We start from the raw sequence: 16,732 nt of genomic DNA on the forward strand, positions 1-16,732 counted from the left end.
TTTGCCCTAGCAAGTAAAGCAGAGGCAGTCTCAGAGAAAAAAACTTTAGTCCAGGAAATGGACCCAAATATCCCCCAGGAGCCTCTACATGGCGGAAGGAGGGTGGGATGTGATGAATGGATGAAGATCAACAACAAAGATGGAACGTTATGGTAAGACATAACTTCTTTATCTGATGTTAATCTTCATTCCATTCATCACTGATGGGACAGAGTCCCCATCTACCTTATATTCATGGGTGGCCTTAAGGAAGAACATTCTTGAGCACCATTGAACCAAAGGACGCTCTTCCACTGGAAACCAGATCCAGCTTGTAATGAGTGAAAAAGATATGAGGGGAAGCCCAAGTAGCTGCTGCACAGATGTCATCTATTGAAGCTCTGGAATGAAACCCCACAGAAGTTGCCATAGATCTAGTGGAATGAGCCCTGATGAGGACACACTTCTTTTCTAAATTATAGATGAAAGTTACAGTCTCTGAGCCATTTGGATACATTCACTTTAGAGACTGACTTTCCCATTTTTGGACCAGAAAAAGAAATAAATAATTGGTCAGCTTTCCTGATAGTTTTTTGTTCCATCTAGGTAAAACCTCAAGAGACTGTGAACATCCAACAAATGTAAACAATCCTCTCCCTTGTTGGAAAAATTTATGAAAAAACACAGGCAAATCAACTGTCTGATTAATGGAAAGCTCAGAAATTACTTTTGGTAGGAAGGAAGGATTAGTTCTTATGAAAAATCAAATAAGGACGCTTGGTACTTGGAGCTCAGAAATGCATCTGGCCGAAGTAACAGCCACAAGAAAGAGTGATTTCTAGGATATAAACTTGATGTTACATGTGGCTGCTGGCTCGAAGGGAGACAGTGCAAAGACTTTAAGACAATAGTGAGACTCCAGGATTCTGTGGGGCTGCTTAATTGGAGATCTTGAATGACAGGTTCCCTTCAAAAAGGTTTTGCTCAGACGATGAGAGATTACAGAGGAGTCACCGAAGCCATTAAGAAAATTTGAAATGGCAGCTAAATGGACACGAATGGTTGAAGCTGCAGCACCCTCCTTGAAAAAATTAGGTACTAGAGTAACAGCAGAGATGGGTGCAGAAAAAGGGTCTAAATCTGTCTAGACCAAATCGAAAAAAATTTCCATTCGTCAGCATAAAGTTTTCTGGTGGATGGTTTATGCAAAGCCAGAATAATGTCACGTACTGGAGAGGAAAGATTACAATGCCTGGCAATCATTGGAAGTGGAGTAGCCAAGCTGTGAGCTTGAGGCTGAAAAGGTTCGAGTGACTCAGCCCTTGAAGGTGAGATCAGACCTGGAGTTGGTTCCAAGATCCATGGTCTGCAGAGAAGATGAGGCCAGAGAAAGGGGAACCATACCTGTCGAGGCTAAAAGGGGGCTATGAGGATCATTTTGCTTTTCAACCGAAGGGCTTTCTTCACAACTATAGGAACGGGAGGATAAGCATAACAAAGTCCTGTGGGCCAATCATGGATAAGTGCGTCCCTCGGGGACTCCACCTGTGGGGGAATTAGGGCTAAATAGTTGCTGCACTTGTGGTTGGACGGGGAAGTGAGTAGGTCACAGTAAGGCCGGCCCCAACGGCTGAATATATTCGCCGCTAAGTTGGGGTTGAGGGACCACTCGTGAGGTAGTAGAATGCACCTGCTCAATTTGTCTGTGATCACGTTGGAAATCCCCGGGATATGTGTTGCTACCTGAAAGCAGTTGGAAGCTATCGCCCATTGCCAAACTCTCATGGTCTCTTGACACAGGGGATAGGACTTTGTTTCTCCTTGTTTGTTGATGTAACAAACTACCGACATGTTGTCCGAATGGATAGCAACTGTTCCCAAAGGAAGTGCAGTCTGAAATGCTTGCAAAGCTAAGAGCGCATTGCCCTCAGTTTTAGAACATTTATATGCAGATTGGACCATGTACCTTGGACAGTCATTCCCTGATAATGGCCCCCTCACCCTATCAGAGAAGCGCCTGTGGACACAATGGCGTTGGGCTGAGGGGGGTGAAAAGGTTGGCTCCAAAGTGCTGAGTCTCGTTTCATCCACCAAGAAAGATCTAGTTTGCACCAATTTGTAATACGGATTTGGGAAGACAATGGTTGATGATTCGGATACCACTGGGTTAACAGTAGCCACTGTAAGAGTCTCATGTGAAATCTTGCTAGGGGTACTATCGCTATTGATGCTGCCATTGATCCTAGCAACTGCAGGACCTGTCGGGGTGGGACAAAGTCATGACAGAGTATCACTTGGAGCTGTAACCTTATTCTTTGAAGCCTGTGATCTGGGAGAGAGATCAAGCAAGAACAGATATTGAACGTTACCCCTATAAACTCCAGGGTCTGGGTTAGAGTTAGATTGGACTTTTCCCAGTTTATAGATATTCCCAGGCAGTGCACCAGAGAGAGTGTAATGCAAGGCTGTTACCAGTAGATGCTTGGTGGGAGCAGTGAGGAGCCAATCATCCAGATATGGAAACACTCGGAATACTTGCAGTCTGAAGTGAGCTGGCACTGTTGCCATGCATTTGGTGAACACTCTGGGGGCTGTAGAGAGTCCAAAGGGCAGGGCACAGAATTAGTAGTGATTGGCTCCCAGCCGGAAGCAAAGGAACCTTCTGGAGCGTTTGTCCATCTTGATGTAGTAATACGCATCCCGAAGGTCTATCGAGCACATGCAATCGCCTTCCTCCAGAAAGGGGAGAATGGACTGAACCGTGATCATCCAGAAATTTGTCTGGCTGATGAGCTTGTTTAAACAGCTGAGGTCCAAAATTGGCTCCAGTCCCCTGTCTTTTTTGGCACCATAAAGGTCCCCTGTCTTTTTTGGCACCATAAAGAACCTTAAGTAAAATCTGGATCCTGTCTGGTCTGGTGGGACTTGTTGGATGACTCTCTTTAAATACAGCTGTTCTATTTGGAGAGCTGCTTCGTCCCTTAGACTGGGTGGAACACATGGGATTCACTTTGGAGGTTCTGGGCAGGAGTGGAATGGGATTTTATAATCTCTTGATATTATGTTCTGCACCCAACAGTCTGTGGCAATAGATAGTCAGGGAATGGGGTGCAGAGAAAGACGTCCCCCCGACTGCTTCCAGAGGAAAGAAATAGGGCTGCTCTTCAGCAGCGCTGACAGGGCTGTCAGAGAAGGAATCTCTGGAACCCTGATTATGCAGACCCCCTCTGCCCCTGTAGGGGCTTCTTCCAGAAGAGTTTCCCCCTCTGCCTTTACTGGTTAAACTCTCCACTGAGATTTTCTGTGCCACAATTTCCCACTTCTCTGGTTCCTGGAAAAGGGACGCTGAGGAGTGGATAAACGTACACCAACTGCAGAAAGGGTCTTAACATCTGCTGACACCAGGCTAACGGTGTACTTCAGTTTAGGGCCAAACAAGTAAGACTCTTCCACTGGGGCGTTAAAGAAGGAAGACTTGAAGGCATCCGCAAATTCACACAGGCGCATCCAGGCATGACGTCTCATAACTACGCCTGAACCCGCAGCTCTGGGCCCCCCTTTGGTTGCATGTGAAATCAACCTCATGTATGAATTAGAAATCGATAACAGTGTCGTTAGCTGAGAGGCTACCTTGTCATTAACCTTGTCAGACACCTTTCCTGACAGGAGTAGCAGAGAGTTCGGAGATGAGGTCTCTCTGGAGTCTGGTGAAGTATGCAAGGTAGTTCAAAGACCGAATAGCAAAGGTCAATGAAGCAAAAACTCACTTCCCCAGTCTGTCCATCACTCAGGACTCTGTTAGGCAGGTGAACAGTGTGGCTCTCCTCAGCTAGGTCTTTCTTGGTGGCCGCCACCACCACCATAGCATCTACCGGTAGACCTTCTGACCAATGAGGGTGTTCTTCAGGGGGAGAGAGAAACTTGTCTGGTCTCTTGGGGACTGCTTCAACTGCGTCAGGTTTCTTCCAGGTGCACTGCACCACAAGGTGAACCAACTCGTCTGCAGGCGGGGTCACCCAGGAGGTAGATGGTCTAGCACAAAAGACCTGCAGGAAAACGGATTCCTCTGAGGAAGCATTTTTGGGCTTCTAATCACCCCTGTTTCAAGATTTCTAGGATGTCTCCAAAGGGGGTGATCGTGGGGACCCTTACCCTTCATTATAATCCTATCCTTGGTGAGAGACTCCTCAAAGGAGTCCACGTACTTCCTCTTGCACAATTTCTTCCTAGAAACCGCCTCGAAGGCCAAAGGGTCGACTGCAAGTCGCACCACATTGAGTTCGGAGAGGCTCCTGGTGGATCTAGTGGATATCCCCGAAGGGGACTCTGGACGCTCTAAGAAGGGACTATAAGCTTGTCCTAAGAAGGGGTCCACAGATGGGGAATATCGGGTCAGTGCTTGCACGTCTAGCGGCACCACAGTCTCCATTTTTGAAACGAGAGGAACAGCAGGGTCTATCTGGTTTATTGAACTGTGGAAGGGCTCGGAGTCGAGGTCAAAATTTTTGCATCCGTCACATTCGGTGTCATAGATGTCAGTGCACAGGTAGTCGGCATCAACGATATAGGCTAAGACGGTGCCGTAGGCAAAGATTTTTGTTCCGGTGCAGAAAGCTTTGGAATTTTGGGTTCTGGCAGTCTTTCCTTCTCACCACAGGGTGAGGAGGAAGGAATGGAATGTGGCCTCTTTTTGTCTTTCCTAGGAGAGGGTGAACCCTCCGATGTGGAGAGATGCATCTGAGAAAGTAGATTTGAGTAGGCCTTTCAAAATCAATTTCTTTTTACGCTCATTCATGGTACGAGAGCTAAACCCCAAACAGAAGGAGCAAGGGGGTTGTACTGAGAGATGAAGCACTCCTAAACAGTCAACACAGTCATCATGGAGGTCACTATTACACATTTTTCTCCCACACTTCAGGCATTGCTTGAAGCCTGAAGTGCCCTTTTTATCAGACATGATATCAACAATGTAGGCAATACATGACAAGCAAAAAAACAGCAGATTACCACAACTAAACAGACAACAATAGTTAACTAGAAGGCAGAGAGGAGATACCAACGATGATATAAAAGAATTACCACAGCGGGTAGAGAAGGGAGTGTACCAGCGATGGTACAAAGATTACCAACAGGTAATGACAGGTAAGTTGTAGAAGGACTTGGCGAAACACAGGTACAAGATAGCTAAGAACACACTAAACAATTCTGAGTTATCAGAAATATCAAAATAACAGAATATTCCATCAATATCAAAGACTTAGCTGAGAGCTGGTTTGAACATGGCTTTACGGCAACGCGGCAAATGAGATCTGAGGTAACATATGGGTAAAATCTTAGCTCGAGAGTTCTGGCTGACATGAGCTTTGGTATAAGGCCGACTCAGTTCTGAGGGCTTGGAACCGAACCCATCATTGATGAATGGAATGAACATTAACAACAGATCTAAACATCTGTCATTTGGTCACATAAGATTAAAAAGTTAGCTAATTTAAAACTGTACAAAATAATTTTATGATTAAAAAATAAACAAACTTACCAAATCTCTTCTAAGCTGGACAAAAAACTGTTTACATTTAAAAGAAATTTTCACAATCTTCAGCCTGTTTCAAAGAATCAAAACAAAAAATTAAAACTAAGAAATCATGTGAATGCATCACATCAGGAATGAAAAGCAGAACAGATGTACACCAAATATATTTTTAAATTAGGGCACAATACAAAGCAGGTCTATGACACTGACAGATGCCTTTTACAGGACATACAAAACCTTGCCTCATTTCTTTTAACATTGGTAATGAGTTCACATATAAAATTGCCCTACTTTAATGAGAGAACAATGGTCCACTCACAGTCTATGCAACAATGAGTGGTAAAATGCACGTTAGCCATTGTTTAGTGCAACAAAAGATGTCAAAATGAAATGTAAATCTGGGAAGTAAATAAAGTACTGATGTTTACTGTTCTGTACTTTATACACATTCATTAGTACTGGTGCCGCTTTCTGCATAAAAAAATGCTCTTTGGTGTTAACCTACACACTTCAGTTAACCTTGCAGAAACAACATGCCACCTTACTCTATTCTAAGATCTGCAAGCTTTGTCACTGTAAGCATTTCTTGAACCAAAATAGCATCCCAGGATGATGTATTTATACTTTAAAAAGTATTTTGAGCAATAGATTAATAAAACATAAAATTTGCACTGTACATAAGCAGAGTACCCACTTTCCAAATACATACCCACTTGAAACAGCAAAGATGATGCTTAGTATAGTAGTATTTTACTACTGATTTACTCAGTTGCACATATTCATTGATCATCATTCTGAATTTTGCCTGATCCTGCATAAAAACTTAAGAGTTAACATTACAACTACACAACGTCTTCAGACTTTAACAGAGTTTCTTAAATGTTATGCTGATTCTATATGTTCATAGGTGCTTACTATGCTAATGAACACAAGGGCCTTTTTTTAAGCCTAGCCATGCATTCTGAATCTCTGGCAAGTTCTGGTACCCTTGATAAGTGTAAACAGGAGATTGGGAGATGAACCATTCACAAGCTGCCTGTGTCCATTACAGACATAGGTGCCAAACCAAGGATGAATTTTCTGCTCCCCATCCAATTGTCCAAGTTACACTTGAATAAGGTTAGGGAGGAACTCTGCTTCACATGTACGGGGAACCTGTTCCAGCGAAGGGGTAGTCTCTGGGATACATACCTGTCTCTCCAGCAGGTCTTATTTATATCACATGCAAGGTTTAAGTCTTTAGAATGGGTAATTCTAGTGCTGTTTGTTTTGTGTATATGCAGGAAGCCCATCAGAGTGAGTTCTGACAATGCCTTGTATACCAGGCATAGATGTTCCCTTAAGAGCTTGAAAGAGACACAGAATACAGGGATAGGACTTTGAGGCAGTCTGCCTAGGACCTGTTATTTACACCTCGTATTCTTTTAGCGAGGAACTGCTGTGGACGTTCTTATTGTTGGATACACCTGGTTAGGTACATACCAAAGAAGGCACTGCACTTAATGCCAAGTCTAATGAATGTGAAATACTCTGGAATAATAACTTCATTGGACCTAAATGCCATACCTTTGTTTACAAGTTGCACAACATAGTGTGATTTCCTCACTATTGTAGGTATGTAAAGATCAAAGGCTAGATTACTGTCTGTGGATGTCCCCAAGTCCCTGACTACTGGGTCAACTATTAAGGGTGTGTGGTTAATATGACAGCTACCAGGGGTGGTTGACTTCCAGAAGGATGCTATTATGCATTTCTTCGGATTTAGTTTTGGTCCATGGCTCTGACACCAATTTGTGTGTGTCAGAGGGGGATTCAATGACAGCTCCTAATTTGCAACCATCAGCAAATTTAGTTAGCCAGAGGCCACTGACATTGACCTTGACTTCAGAGGAGTAAATGCCGAAAAGGAGAGGTCCCAGAACCGATCACTGAGGGACTCTGCTTGTGACTGGCCTCTTGTAGAGGTGGATTTCCCAAGTCTAACTTCCTGGGTTCTTGTCTGTGAGCTAGCTGGAAATCCACCGGGTGACATAAGGGTTTGTAACTAACCTCGAATTTGTTAACAATGCTCGTGTGCAGTATTGTGTTAAATACCTTGGCCAGGTCAAGCTAGGCAGTGTGGACCATTCTGCCCTCATCCATTGCTTGCAGATTAAGTAGGCATTACTTACCCTTAAAACCAAATTTGGTTGGGTCCAGTACCTGGAGGTTTCCTATGTCATTACTGATCATTTCCATGGCTTTGCACATCAGACTAGCGAGACGTATGGGTCTGTAGATGACCCAACTTTGTGCAAAGGGATGACTGTTGCTGTTCTCCATTCATGAGGTCTAAAGCTTGTTTGGAGAATACAGTTAAACAGCAACTCCAAACAGCCCGACAGGTCAGACTTGATGCTACTTAGAAGGTATCCTGGGATACTGTTGGGGCCCAGTGATGCAGTGTCCTTGGCTTTACAGAGAGCATTAAGGACCTGTTCCCTAGTGACAGGAGGGGGGGGTTACATTTTTCCTGAGGGAAGGTTGAGGGTGGAGAGAGAGAGACAGGCAAAATTGGGATATGAATTTGTCAACCAGTAGGTTTGCTACATTATCTGGCTCAGTATAGATGGCTCCATTAACAATGAGCTCTGTACACTTGTGCATTTCTTTTGAGGGTGCAGACATAGCAAAAGAATGCCTTCTTTTTGTCGTTGGTCTTGGAGGCCAACTTTACCACAAATTTGGCTTTGGTAGACTTTACTTGTCCTCTTAGTTTGATGATAGTGCTTTTATCCTGCTGGGTGGTGCACCTCTAATTTTTGCCATGATTTTCTTTTTGTTATACAGCCTATCAATGTTGTGATTCCTCCAGGATGGCTTCTTTTTTGAGTTAATAATATACTTATTCCAGGTGGGTACAGCTGCCTCTATGCAGCTATTAACATGCTTGGATATGGTTTCTATGAAAAGTTCCACATAGGTAGCAGTGTTCTCAGGATTTATGGGGGCTTGAAATTTTGCCAGGTTATCATTTCATAGTAGGAAGTTAGCCTTAGAGTAGCTCCTGAATATTTCAGGGTTACCTGGGGTTGCAGGTTTTACTTTTCACTTCAAAGGAGACCATTTTGTGCTCTGCCCTTGCCAGATAAGGCATTAAACTAGGAGGTGTGCAGCACTCTCCTATATTAGTGAGGACCAGATCCAGTATGGGTGCACCCCTGGTTGGCATAATGACAATCTGATCCAGGGAAATGTGTTTTCAAAAATCCAGGAATCTCTGTGCCTGTATGTTTGGTGTTGTATATTACTCCCAATTAACAATAGGGTAATTAAAAGTTGCCCATGAATATGGTATTGTGTTGGATGGCGAGTGTTTCCAATAAGCTTAAATACATGGTATGGGTTTCCTGGGTCATAGAGGGGGCCTATAGCTTGCACTGAAGCAGTACTGGATTTTGCCTATGTTAATTTGAACTTGGAGAAGCTCAAGTGCATTGTCCTGTTTGACCAGTCTTGAGGTATATTTATTTTTGATGTAAATCGAGATACCTCCACCTTTAGTCCCTGTCTAAGTAGTAGCTAGTCTAAACGTATGGAAGACTGTGATGAATATTTTCATGTTTATAAACATAATTCATATCATAACACAGTTTCACACATATACAAACAAAAAAATCTCTACAGCAGTAATACATAAGCAGAAGACATTGTGCACAACAGCTGATGGAATTAAGAGTTCAAGATGAATATTCCAACTCTCATGATTACGTAAGCAAAAAGAGTAGGGATAATCAATAACTGCGAGGAAAACTATGAACTCTACACCCACAAGGAATTACTATTTGCAGCTGTTCAAGAAAGATCATGACAGCTTACTGAAGCACTATTTGAAGAATATTTCACCAAAACAGAAGACAACTATAAAATTAAAAACAAAATGAGATCCACGTTTTCCCCATGGTAAGACCCTGCACCCTCAAGATGTAGGGTTGTGCCCCTTTCACACATCCATACCTTAAAGTCAGGCAAACAGTTCTTTAGGCATACATGGATAAAGCCCTGACAAAACCCAGTAAACTGCATTTCAGCTAGTGACTAGAGCACGTTACAACAGGCAATGGGGAGGACAGAAGTGGTGGGTTTTAGCCTGACTGCCTCTCTTCTGGAGAAGGAGTGGGTCTGCGTCCTAGTATGGTTTCCATGATGGGATCACTGGTAAAATCCACAGATTCACATACGGTGGGGTAGGGTTGTATGGCTATGTCACAAAGGCATGGACATTCTGTACGAAAGACAACTGCACTGATGTCACATCCACATACAGGGGGACAGTAATACCTAAAGATCTCCAAACTCTGGAACAGCATCCCAACACAAGTAGAAATGACAAATCCCAAGCTATAAAATCTAGCACAAACAATACCTTACCTAATCCTGATCATGCTCATCTCATCACCAGGTTGAGACCTTTAGTGGAAAACAAGAAGTTATGTACTCACCATAATGTTCAATGTATGTAGTCCATCTCGTCTCACATTCTTACCTGTGGGTTCGGAGCCGAATATCGGCTCCGACTCGGCCGATTTTTACTAGCTCAAAGTCTCTCATTGGCTGGGCTAAGAGGGTATCCCATGGTGCACTGCTCCATACCCCCAGATCTAGTTTGCTGCGAAACAACATATGTACTTCATACACACCTCACATTCATATAACCAATAACTAATCAAAGGGACTCTGCAGGTGACAACCTATCCTCCAAATCCTCCAGGCAGGGGGAAGGTGGGAGGGTAAATAAGAATGTGAGGCAAGATGGACTACATACATCGAACTTTACGGTGAGTACATAACTTCTTGATATTATGTAGTCCTATCTCGCCTACATTCTTACCCGTGGGACAGCGTCCCTAGCACCTACATCCTGGGTGGCTCATAGAAAAATACTCCTGAGAAAGTACAGTTTTGTACCTACCATAAATGTAGATGTCCGATAGACATGCAACTGCAGTCATAATATGTGGGTTGTCCTGCCTCAGGCAGCTCTCAGTCGGCCGGATTCCAAAGACTGGGTCCGACGTCGGCTGATGTCGCATTTCTCTCCGACGTCAGAGCAGCTGGAGTACATAAGCATCAGCCGACGCCATTTTCTTCAGTGTTTCTTGCCCCAGATGCCAGGTGCCCTCCAAGGAAGGCTGTAATCAAATTGGAAGATAAAAACAGGATTCCGAACAAATACATGAGCAATAAAACAAATACACCATAACAGATATCCCCAGCTAAGAGTAAGGGGGATAGGAGTGGACGCTAGGCATAGAGGGGTATGGAGGGAGCGAAAACCGACTGCAGTTGCATGTCTATCGGACATCTACATTTATGGTAGGTACAAAACTGTACTATGTCCTTCAAGAATGCAACTGCAGTCATAACATGTGGGTAGAATACCATAGCTTAGCTGGGGGAGGAGGTATGCTCTAGGAGAGAGATGGTGTGGCAATCAAACCCTGCAGGACTGAACGAAGCAAAGCCTGCTCTGGATCTGGAATATAGAGGGAGATTGTAGTGTTTGGAGAATGTATGCACGGAGCTCCATGTAGCAGCTTCTAGAATGTCCTTTGTAGGCACCCCTCTTAAAAAATGCTGTAGAGGTGGCTGTAGCTCTGGTGGAATGTGGTCTGACATAGGCTGGAACAGTCTTCCCATGAAAGGAATAACAGAATCTGATGCAATGTCCAATCCATTTAGAAATAGTCTGTTTTGAAATTGCTTTTCCTTGGACTGCAGGGGCGTAAGCTACAAAAAGCTGTTCAGACTTCCTACTGGCCTTGGTTCTGTCCAGGTAGTATCGAAGTTGTCTATGAATGTCCAAGGTATGCAAAAGTCTTTCCCCTTATTCTCAGGATTGGGGAAGAAAGCAGGCAGATGAATGGCTTGATTTAGAGAAACCCTAGATACCACCTTTGGCATAAAAGTAGGGTTGGTCCTTAATGAAACCCTGTCTCTGTGGAAAATAATAAAGGGTGGTATTGCCATTAGGGCCTGTAGCTCGAAACCCTTCTTGCTGAGGTAATTGCCAACAGGAAAGCTGTTTTCCATGAGAGAAATTGCAAGTCAACTGAAGCTGCTGGCTCAAAAGGAGGTAGAGTCAGTTTTTCTAAGACAAAATTGAGGTCCCAGGCTGGCACTGGGGCCTTTCTTGGTGGCTTAATGTTCTTGATTCCCTGAAGAATTGTCTTAGTAAGGGTGAGAGAAAACAGGAGGATCAGTGTTGTATCTGGCTGAAATAGCAGATGCATGTATCTTTATTGAAGAATATGAGAGGCCGCTCTGCAACATATCTGCCAAATATTCCAAGATGAGTGGGATGTTCAGTAATGATGCATCATGTCCCTTGCTGGTATTCCAATTGCTGAATCTTTTCCACTTTGCTAAGTAAACCTTTCTGGTGGATGGTCTTGAGCCTCTGTTAGTATCCGCTGAACTTCCTTGGAGAGAGATAAGCTGAAGTTATTTATGGGATCTCCCAGGCTGTTAGCTGCAGTGTCTGAAGGTTTGGATGCAGTGTTTCGAAATTGTGTTGAGTCAAAAGTAGAGGCCACTGAGGGAGGGCCCACCTCCTGGTGTGACATATGCTCCGTAATAGTGGGTACCAGTGTTGTCTTGGCCAATCCGGAGCTATTATGATTCCCTTGGGCTTCTCTGCTTTGATCTTTAGTAATACTGAGGTCATCAGTGGCAGAGGTGGGAATGCATAGATTGCTAGGGAGTTCCAGTTGAATGAAAGGGCATCTATTTTCCAAGCCTTTGGATGGTATGTCCTTGTGCAAAATTTTGGTAGAAGATGATTGAGGTGAGAGGCAAAAAGGTCCACTTCTGGCTTTCCCCATGTCAAAGTGAGTTGTCTGAAAGCCTTCGGATGTAACCTCCACTCGTGTGGATCTGTAAAATTCCTGCTTAGGCTGTCCGCCAACACATTGTCTTTTCCTGGAACAAACTGGGATTGTAACTGGATGTTTAGACTCTGTGATTTCTCCCAAAGCTGCATTGTCAGTCTGCAAAGGGGGTAAGAGTGGGTGCCCCCCTGCTTGTTTATGTACCACATCACAGTGGTGTTGTCTGTCCGTATCATTAAATGGCCTTGCTGGAGTTGGTGTTGAAAAGCCTCGATAGCATGCATTACTGCCAGCATTTCCTTTTGGTTTATATGCAGATGTGTTTCCTTTGGAGACCATTGTCCTTGTATACACCTGCCTTCCATGTGCGCCCCCCATCCAAGGTCTGAGGCGTCTGTAGTCATGGTCTGTGTTATCTGTGGTTTTTTGAATGACATACCTGTGTTTTCCTGGCTCACCGAGGCCCACCACAGGAATTCCTTTTGTAGGCATGGAATGAGTGGTATGATTGTCTCCAAGTTGTTGCTGTGTTGACACCAAATGCTTTTTAGGTACCATTGAAGCTTTCTCATGTGTAGTTTTGCTAATGGTACCAGTAGAATGCAGGATGCCATGTAACCCAGGGCCTGTAGGAATCTCCTTGCAGTCATCTGGGTGAGTTTTGCTAAACCTTTGAAGTATTGAGTTAACTTCTCTTGCTTGTCTTCTGTCAGGTAAGCCATCTGAGAGGCTGTGTCTAGTTTGGCTCCTAAGAAGATTATTTGCTGGGATGGCTGCAGTCTTGACTTTTGGAAGTTGACTGTGTATCCCAGAGCTTGAAGTAATCGTATGACATAATCCAGGTTCTTTGTCAACATCAATTTGTCGTCCGCTTGTATGAGGCAGTCGTCCAGGTACGGGTAAATTTGTATACCCTGGAGCCTGCAATGAGCAATCACTGAAGGCAGGCATTTTGTAAATACGCTGGGCAGTAGATAAGCCAAATGGCAATGCTGAGAATTGATAATGCTCTGGCCCTGCAAGAAATCTGAGGTATCTTCTGCAGCTGTGTCTGATAGGGACATGCAGGTATGCCTCCTTGAGGTCCAGAGTAATCAGCCACGACTCCTTGCCCAGCATGGGAAGGAGTTGCTGTAGAGTCAGCATTTTGAACTTTGGTACTATGAGAAAGGTGTTTAATGCGGACAAGTCCAGTATTGGTCTCCATTGAGATTCTTTTCTTGGAACAAGGAACAGTCTTGAGTAAAACCCTGTTCTTGTTCTTGTTGTGGAACTCTTTCTATTGCTTTCATTCGAGTCAGCAGAGTGATTTGCTTGATAGCCTCTGCCCTTTGATGTTGTGGTAGATTTGGCATGCCTTGTTTTCTTGGTAAGGTATGAAAATGAAACCTGTACCCTCGGTCTATAATGTCCAAAATCCATTTGTCCTTTGTCAGTCTGTGCCAGTTTTCTGCAAACAGAGATAATTTCCAAAGGGAGCTTCTAGTTGTTCCCTGGTAGGCGGTAGTAGAGGAAAGTCATTGAGTTTGTGGTTGTTGGGCAGGTGAAACCCCTCGTCACTTCTTTGGTTTCCTGGCTGCCATTGCCATCCCCTGTAAGGGCCTCTGTATTGGCCTCTTCCTTGGCCACGTCTGTTCTTACCCCTTTGAAACTTTTCTGGATTAGGAAAGGACCAGTTTTTGAAGGCCAATTCCTACTGAATCTGGGGGTTGAACCTGGAGGAAATCTTTCACAGTCTGAACTGATTTTGCTTTTTCTTGATGGTCTTTAACACATCCTTAGCATTTGCACCAAAAAGCTTGTTCTTTTCCAAAGGTGCATCCAGAAGTTTTGCTTTTACATGATCTGGTAGAGGTTGATCTTTTAACCAAGCATGTCTACGCATCACTGCCCCTGTCATAGCTGCCCTACATGAAGCTTCCAGTGCATCATATCCACACTGCAGGAAGTGATTGCTTACTTGCTGAGTGTTATGTACAGCTTCCTGCAAAGTCTTCCTGTCTAAAGGATTAGGAGAAGCTAATGTTTTTTGTAAATCTTCTAAGAGATAATCCTGATATTGGAACATATGAAAAAGGCAATTTAAAGCTCTCATAGATAAGGTAGTGGATGTGTAAACCTTTTACCCCATCTCTCTAATGACCTTGCTTCCCTGTTGGAGGGCAAAGGATTTTTTGAGGTGGAGGCTGAAACTCCTTTAGGCCCCTGTGAAATAGTTTCCAAATCAGCAGTATGGGCCCTGAATAAATGGGAATGAGTTTCTGGGACCCTGTAATACCGGTCTGGCTTGGCTGGAGCAGGAGGAAGAGAATCAGGGGTAGCACTAGAATCAGAATACAAATCATCCAGAACATCAAGTACAGGAGGAATAGCTAAGGGCCTGTGCTGAGGCTTCTTAAGGAAAGCTAAGGCGTTTCCTAGAATCAGAATATTCCTGACCCTGCCACTTGAAATGTTCCCTCATGGTGTGCAGAACTTCCCCAAAAGAAATATCCTCAGGAGGGGAGGCCGAAGGTATGGAATCTTCTGCATCCGAGTCCTCATAGGTCTGGAAGAGCTCTTCCTGGCTATCAGAGTGGACAGAGCCCTCAGAGTCTTCATCTGAAGGAGAAGGGTCAGAGGGTTCAACCCGGGGCCTTTTATCAGGAGGAGGCTGGGATGCTCTCTCAGGATGGGCCTGAGAACCTCTGATCATGGAAATTAAATCAGCATCCATGGACATAATTTGTGTCTCCGGAGTCGGCTGAGGTAAGGATTTGGAAGCAATATGCTTTGTTTTGCTGGCTGCCTTAGCCCTAGTGTAGGCCTTAATAGACATGGCCATAGGAGGCCTGGCAGCTCCACGTGCAGGAGTGATCTTGTCTACAGCAATGGTCTCGGGCATTTCCTCGGTTTCGGTATCCGGAGGAAAGTCTATAACTGGCGGAGTAATATCTGGAATCAGAGTCATCGGTAATGCGGTGTCTTCGGTTCGGACTGGTGGAGAGACCGTCTCAGAGGGAACCGGAGCACTCGCGCTAAGTTTTGGAGTGGAGTCAGTGGTAGACGCGGGCCGAGGATGTCGGTCCCGGTCTTTTCGCTTTTTGGGAGTTTGCGATGTCGGAAGATCCGACGGCATGGTGTAAGCAAATTTGTCGCCGAATAAATCTTCAGCGAACTCCGGCGCCTGAGAGTGCGCTTGTTGAAGCGAGCACAGGCTACACAGGCCGAGACGTCGTGGTCTGGGCCCAGGCAAGGGAGGCAGTAAGAGTGGAAATCCTTATGAGGTATTTGTTTACCACAAAAAAGACAATTGTTAACTTTTTCAGTAATTTCTGACATTGGCTGAGGCAAGAAAAGGTCCCCAACGGGGTACTTAGCTTTTTTGATGACTTCGGTATCGTAGAATACAGGAGCTGACCGACCGGCACTTGCGAACTGCTTCTGCTTCGGGCACCGCGCAGCAAGAAAGACTGAAGAAAATGGCGTCGGCTGATGCTTATGTACTCCAGCCGCTCTGATGTCGGAAAGAAATGCGACATCAGCCGACGTCGGACCCAGACTTTGGAATCCGGCCGACCGAGGGCTGCCTGAGGCAGGACAACCCACATGTTATGACTGCAGTTGCATTCTTGAAGGACATCTGTGGAGCCAAAGGAAGATCTGCCCCTGGAGACCACATCCAATTTGTGATGAGAAACAAAGGTGTGAGGAGAAGCCCAAGTAGCTGCCGCACATATATCATCCATTGACAATCTAGACTGATAGGCTGTGGATGTGGAAACAGCCCGCGTAGAATGTGCCTTGACTGGGAATGGCAAATTTTTACCTCCTGCCTGATAGATGAAAGAGATACAACTGGCTATCCATCTAGACAGCATAACCTTGGATACCGGAGAATCCAATCGGTTTTCCGCAAAGGAGACAGAGTTGGTCAGACTTCCGGATATCTTTTGTCCGGTGTAGATAGAAGCGTAACTGTCTATGTACATCCAATTGGTGAAATTTAAATTCTGCCTTGTTAGAGAAATGGGGGAAGAACACCGGCAGCTCAATGGACTGATTCATGTTGGACACGGAAGCCACTTTAGGAAGGAACGATGGGTTTGGTCTAAGAGAGACCTTATCTTTGTGGAAGATCAAATATGGGGGTTTGATGGAGAGGGCTTGAATTTCTGAGACCCGCCGTGCTGAAGTGATTGCTATTAAGAATGCTGTTTTCCATGTTAAGAATTTTAAATCACAGGTAGCTGCAGGTTCAAATGGTGGTAAAGTACGGGCTTGAAGAACAAAATTGAAATCCCAGGGCGTGACGGGTTCGGACACTGGGGGATGGAGCAACAGTGTACCTTTAAGGAATGCTTTTCATAGTCTG

The 16,732-nt window shown here is 44.6% G+C and overlaps 1 protein-coding gene across 1 annotated transcript in view; it reads right to left on the bottom strand.

The window, feature by feature from the left end:
* Positions 1 to 16,732, bottom strand: part of PTPN4 (protein tyrosine phosphatase non-receptor type 4) — a 3,248,454-nt gene that overhangs the window by 2,001,284 nt on the left and 1,230,438 nt on the right. The window contains exon 10 of the mRNA XM_044060734.1: positions 5,516 to 5,579. Within this exon, the coding sequence (XP_043916669.1) occupies positions 5,516 to 5,579 (64 nt within the window). The remainder of the gene's footprint in view (positions 1 to 5,515; positions 5,580 to 16,732) is intronic.

This window comes from Protopterus annectens, chromosome 2.part0 (assembly GCF_019279795.1).
Source record: "Protopterus annectens isolate FY-2018-M chromosome 2.part0, PAN1.0, whole genome shotgun sequence".
Classification (NCBI taxonomy): domain Eukaryota; kingdom Metazoa; phylum Chordata; order Ceratodontiformes; family Protopteridae; genus Protopterus; species Protopterus annectens.